We start from the raw sequence: 3,662 nt of genomic DNA, 5'->3' as shown, positions 1-3,662 counted from the left end.
GATTCTCCTGAGTACCTGGGACTACAGGCCCCGGTCATTTTTTTTTTTTTTTTTTTTTTAGTTTTTGGCCAGGGCTGGGTTTGAACCTGCCACCTATGGTATATGGGGCCAGTGCCCTACTCCTTGAGCCCAAGGAGACACCACCCAGCAACCTTAAACTCTTGGGCTTAAGTGATAAGTGATTCTCCTACTTCAGTCTCCCAAGTAGCTGGGACTACAGGCACCTGCCACAACTCCCGGCTATTGTTTTAGAGAAAGGGATCCCTCACTCTTGCTCAGGCTGGTCTCGAACTCATGGGCTCAAGTAATCCACCTGTCTCAGTTTCCCAGAGTGCTAGGATTACAGGCATGAGCCACCAGGGCCCAGCCAGTTTTTTTGTTTTTAGTAGAGATAGAGTCTCACTCTCACTCAGGCTGGTCTCAAACTCCTGAGCTGAAGAAATTCTCCTGCTTCAGCCTCCCAGAGTGCTAAGGTTATAGGCATGAGCCACTACACCAGGTCCATTGAGTGTTTTTAAATCAAACTGACTGCAAATCTTATCATCACATCTAACGGCACTATTAGACAGTAGGGTATAGCCCCAGCCTCTTCATTTCCCATGTAGAATACCTCCAGATGTCATTCACACTAGTGAAGCAAATGAACTGGTGTGATGAATAAACAAATTATTTCGAACTGTTTTAAAGCCATCTGAAACCAAGGCCTGAACTGAAATTAAGTGGCCTGGCCTGGGAACCCTAGAATAAAAGGCCCTATACAGGCCTATGGTAGGAGGCCACACTAGTATGTATGTGGCTTAGGGTACCCTAACAATTCTAAACTCTTTGTTTCCAGGGATTCCACATATGTCTGCTGGGATTATATTTATGTATGTATCCTATCATGACACTACCTCAATCCTGGGAGGCTTTAAGGTCTGCTTCAACTTACTGGCCTTAACTGTGTTGTGTCTGAGCTGACACTTGAGGCCATGTCAGAAAACACTCATATAGAACCTGACAGAAAAAGCAACATGGTTTTCTAAAATAAACCTTTTGGTAGGCTTGGTGCCAGCCACATACACCCAGACTGGCAGGTTCAAACCCAGCCCAGGCCACCTAAACAACAATGACAATGCAACCAAAAAATAGCCAGGAGTAGTTGTGATGAATGCCTGTAGTCCCAGCTACTCAAGAGGCTCAGGCAAGAGAATCACTTAAGCCTAAGAGTCGGAGGTTGCTATGAGCTGTCACACCATAGCACTCTACCAAGGGTGACAAAGTGAGATTCTGTCTCAAAATAAATAAATAATTAATTAATTATAAACCTTATAGCAAACAGGATGTGTTTTAACTGGCTAAATCCATGGCTACTAAAAGGTATAACTGGAGTCATTACCAGAAGTCAGTCTTGCCCTGCGACACAGGGGGACTACTGACAATAATTCTGCAGGGAAGAAATTTTGGCCAAGGGCCAAGAGTTAACACAGAAGACCTGTGAAAGGTCCTTAGAAAAGCCTGATTGTAAGATAAGCCCTTGGCTGGTAACACAGAAATCTAACAGTCGACAGTTTCTTACACTTATGTAAAACTTTCCTGAAATGGTAGAATGGCTCACTGTATCTAAGCTGCATAGATACTCATTTTGGAACATGCCAAACAGAGATTACCTATGTTACCAGCCCCCCTAAAAACCCTGGGTGCTTAAGTCTCTACCAGCTTCCCTGGTACATAACATATTACATTTTGTCAATCTTTTTGCTGGAAAAATTAAGTGTGCCCTGTGTGACTCCTCTGGTAAAGGACACTTGGAAGCTTATGTTTGTTTTTTTCTCAAACTTCACCCCACATACCTTTTCCGTTCGCTGATTCTGCTTTGAATCCTTTCACTAGTCCTGGGAGTCCTCTAGCAAATCACTGAAACCGGTCTTAAAGACCCCTAACACAACATTAGTAGTAATTTTTAATAGGTAAATGATCTAGAGTTGTAGGTGGATACAGAAAAACATCATCAAAATTTCCTTTATATTAGCAAACAGAATTAGTGGATTACTTACGAAAACAGATCAAACCACTGCTGTTTTGTAACAGATTCCTGGCGTAAAAGCTTCAAAACAATTGGGCGCATGAAATCCCATTTGTCTTCAAACTGAAGAGAACCTTTATTCTTAAAAAAGAAAAAAAAAGATAAAAGGTTGTTAAATTTAAATGCAGTTAAATCAAAAGTGTCCTAAAATTTTTATCTTCTAAGAGATATCTAGAGAAATGCAGGGCTCAAAGAACCAGTTTTCCACACTAGAATCCTAAAGGCTTAATCTGTTTTTAAGAAATCATAGGAAGACAACCATAGAAGAGAAAAACTGTACAGAAGTGTGTAGTGAAGAATTTGGTCTTTTGGTAGATAATCTCAGGGTACTTGGAATGTTATGTCTGGTGTGTCTTTAATTGGGGGCGTTGGATCCGATGGATAGGATAACAGTGTGATTTAAGGAGACTACCCATGCCTGTATGGTCTTTAGGGTAGGTGCTGGCCCAGTGAGAGTGGGTGTTTCCGATCATGCAATGTCAGTCAGCCTGGAGACTGAAATTATCCATGTGAGCAATTGTTCACGTCTATGGGAACAATCTCCACAAAAACTCCACACAGTGGAAGTTGGATGAGCTTCCCTGTTTGAAAGTTCTCATTTAAGCTTCCCCTCTTTGGTAGTACTGTCACACATTGATGCCAGGAGAGAAATGCATCCTGACTACACAGGGAGAGGACAAGAGAAGCTCTGTATTTGGAACCCTCCTAGACTCTTGCCCTGAGTCTGTTCCTTTCACTGATTGTACTCTGAATCCTCTCCCTGTAACAAAGCATAACTATAAGCACAGCAGTTTTTTATTTGAGACAGGGTACCTGTACCTTCTAATTTTGTAGTTGTTTTAAACTCCTCACAAAAAGTATATTTGGGGCTGCGCCTGTGGCTCAGTGGGTAGGGTGCTGGCCCCATATACTGAAGGTGGCGGGTTCAAACCCAGCCCTGGCCAAACTGCAACAAAAAAATAGCCAGGCATTGTGGCAAGCGCCTATAGTCCCAGCTACTCGGGAGCCTAAGGCAAGAAAATCGCCTAGCCCAGGAGTTGGAGGTTGCTGTGAGCTGTGTAATGCCATGGCACTACAGAAGGCAACAAAGTAAAACTCTGTCTCTAAAAAAAAAGTATATTTAAAATCTACATAAACTCTGAAAACTGAGGGGGGAAACATGGAAAGATAATTGGCTCAGTATTTGGTAGTGAGTGTCTTTAGTCCCAGACACTCAGAAGGCTGAGAAGGATTACTTGTGCCCAGGAATTCGAGGTTACAGTGGTCAGTTATGATTGGGCCGCCACAGTCCAGCCTGGGTGACAAATCCTGGTGACACTGTCTCAAATAAAAACAAAAACAAAATCCGACAAGGAAAGATAGCCATCTCATTTTATAATGCTAACAAAACACTGACACCAGGGCAGTGCCTGTGGCTCAGTGGGTAGAATGCTAGCCCCATATACTGAGGGTGGCAGGTTTAAACCCAGCCCAAGCCAACTGCAACAAAAAAAATAGCCGGGCATTGTGGTGGGCACCTGTAGTCCCAGGTATGTGGGAGACTGAGGCAAGAGAAATCACCTAAGCCCAGGAGTTGGAGGTTGCTGTGAGCTGTGAC

The 3,662-nt window shown here is 43.2% G+C and overlaps 1 protein-coding gene across 1 annotated transcript in view; it reads right to left on the bottom strand.

The window, feature by feature from the left end:
• Positions 1-3,662, bottom strand: part of CUL5 (cullin 5) — a 122,477-nt gene that overhangs the window by 94,695 nt on the left and 24,120 nt on the right. The window contains exon 2 of the mRNA XM_012808138.2: positions 2,037-2,146. Within this exon, the coding sequence (XP_012663592.1) occupies positions 2,037-2,146 (110 nt within the window). The remainder of the gene's footprint in view (positions 1-2,036; positions 2,147-3,662) is intronic.

Source organism: Otolemur garnettii, unplaced genomic scaffold, assembly GCF_000181295.1.
Source record: "Otolemur garnettii isolate 467f Iridium unplaced genomic scaffold, OtoGar3 scaffold00086, whole genome shotgun sequence".
Classification (NCBI taxonomy): Eukaryota; Metazoa; Chordata; class Mammalia; order Primates; family Galagidae; genus Otolemur; species Otolemur garnettii.
Note: the sequence above shows the minus strand (reverse complement) of the source record. Positions and strands in the feature narration are given on the sequence as shown.